The 2,617-nt window shown below is 27.4% G+C and overlaps 1 protein-coding gene across 1 annotated transcript; it reads left to right on the forward strand.

Moving 5' to 3' along the window:
• On the forward strand, positions 1-2,379 carry LOC109347211 (chemocyanin-like). The gene is made up of 3 exons (XM_019586918.1): positions 1-87; positions 1,515-1,722; positions 2,070-2,379. Exons 2-3 carry the CDS (start codon positions 1,536-1,538, stop codon positions 2,270-2,272), a joined length of 390 nt encoding a protein of 129 aa, XP_019442463.1. The 5' UTR covers positions 1-87; positions 1,515-1,535; the 3' UTR covers positions 2,273-2,379.

A 2,617-nucleotide genomic window follows, 5' to 3' on the forward strand; every position in this document is an offset into this window, starting at 1 on the left:
TTAGTTAATTTCATCAACCCTTAAAACCAAGAGCAACAAGGAGGTCACAATCTCCTTCATTCACAGCCCCAAAAGCATTGTTAATAGGTATATTTTAATCTCTATTACATAATTCTTGTCGTTTTACTTTCTGTTATTCCTTCATTGTCACTTTCGAGCACAACCTCGTTGCCATCGGAAGGTTTGTATGGCTCTGGTTTTATACCAGGGGGAGGTCCCATGGTGGAACCGTATCACCTTCCGCTGCACCCACATGAGGCAACAGTGACGGCCAAGCCGTCTTGGGTTTGGACGGCACTGGCTGGCGGCAGCCCAAGGGGGGTGAAACCCTCATTCCTTCTTCCATTTTCCATTTCTTTTGATAATGTCCTTCACTATCAATAAATTGAATTAATTCGGTATTCGTTTAAAACTTGACTCATTAATTTACCAAAAGTGACCTTGAGATTGAACTCGTTATATAAATGAGTCAAATTTGAAGTTGATATAGTTCGATCATCAGTGACGTCGATATATATATATATATATATATATATATATATTATATTTATATATATAATATTTATATTTATATATATAGACTAATTTGTTATGATTATTGTTACTAGTATGGTGACAGACATTTTGTGTCTGCCAATACATATTTTTATTTTATGATGTCAAAGATTTAAGTTTTATATATTTTATTTTGGTGAATCAATTTATTTTTTTGTATTAAATGTAATTTATATTATAATTTTTATTTGGTGCACTTTATATTATACTTATTTGTATTTATTTTAATTGTCAAAGATGAAAGGGTGATAAATATGTTGGTGGTGATTACATATAATTATATATTTTTTGTAAAATAAAAAAGGATTAAGGATAAAATAGAAAAGGGAAAATTATATATGTTTTACCTTTATATAATGTGAATAATGTATCTACTCATACCAGGAGATAATTTATCTTCTCCAACTGGTAAAAGTATGAAATGTGTATTAGTTGTTAATGATTTGAATTGAATAATGAGAATGCATATAAATGTTATTGATTTTTCTTATAAAAAGATAAATATGCAGAAGCAATATAATTTTTAAGAAATATATTTATATTAAATGTACTCTTTATAAAAAATGTGGTTATTGACTTCTCATTGTTTTAATAAAGACAAAAGAAATATAGTGTGGTAACATGTACTTTATGTCTGTCTAATCACATTTTTTTTATTTTCTGGTATCAAACATTTAAATTTTATGTATTTTATTTTGGTGAATCAGAATTTTTTTTTATTGAATGTGATTTATATTGTAATTTTTATTGAATGTATTTTATATTATATATATTTTGTCTTTATTTTAATTGTCAAATAAATGTGAGAGGATGGTTATATAATTTTTTAAAAATTAAAATGTTAAGGATAAAATAGGAAATTAAAAAATACACCTTGTATAGTTATACTATATTTTTCCTTTATATATTGTATAGAAATATAGATATAGATTATATTATAACATGTTTTAACTGTGTAGCTTAGCAAGTGAAACTGAGAGATGGGTGACGGAAAAAGCAATAGAGCAATGATGGCTATAATGCTATTATGTTGCATGCTGGTGTTTCAGTTTGAGATAGCTCATGCAAAAATCTACACTGTCGGTGATGCAGCTGGTTGGAGCTTTTATGTTCGAAATTGGCCCTATGTGCCCGTTGACAAGCATTTTGTAAATGGCGATCAATTTGGTTAGTTTATAATTTATTTTGTATGTCTAAATACAATTTTTAATTTTATATAAGAGAACACATCCAACCCTAGTACAAATAATAATCATATAGAGATAAATTTGGTTAGTATCATTATTATATTGACAAAGGAATATCATTTCTAATTTCTTTAATTTTCATTAAAAGACATGTTTTTAAAAGGAAAAACATGTTTTAATGTGAAAAGTAAAAATATTATTTTTCAATGTCAAGTATTGTTTTAGAAAATAAATTTCTTTTATGATCTAGCTAGCTATTGAAAAAGCTTATTTTGAAAGAAAACTATAACCCATTACTTATGTTTGTTGTTTATACATGAGATGCAGTATTCAAGTTTGATCCAAAATTGGGTAGTGTGGTGAAAGTGAACCAGGAAGATTACAATTCTTGCAATCCCAACAACCCTATTGTAGTGTTTAGGTCAGGAACTGATACGATCACGTTACAAACTGGAGCGCATTTCTTCATTTCTGGTAATATTGACAACTGTCAACGACGTGGGATGAGCATGGCACTTCAACTTTCGTAATTTAACTTTTAGAAGACTAATAAATAATAAACTTCAATATTAGTCCTACTTATCTATGTACTTCACTTGGCATGTAAGTGATATATGTCGGAAGACTAACGATAATAATAAGAGTGTAATATCTATGCATTGATAGTGTAAAAATTTATTCAAAGTCGATACATTATTTACCATTTATTTGTATTTATTTTATATGAGAGTCAATGATAAATTGAAAATGAATAATATAATAACAGTAGAAAAATTCTTATATTATCAGTATATACATCTTTTTCTATAGTAATAAGCTTCAATAATAAACTCCATTTAGTTATTGCTGCTCCATTTTACCTATTCTTTCTTTTT

This window comes from Lupinus angustifolius, chromosome LG05 (assembly GCF_001865875.1).
Source record: "Lupinus angustifolius cultivar Tanjil chromosome LG05, LupAngTanjil_v1.0, whole genome shotgun sequence".
Classification (NCBI taxonomy): Eukaryota; Viridiplantae; Streptophyta; class Magnoliopsida; order Fabales; family Fabaceae; genus Lupinus; species Lupinus angustifolius.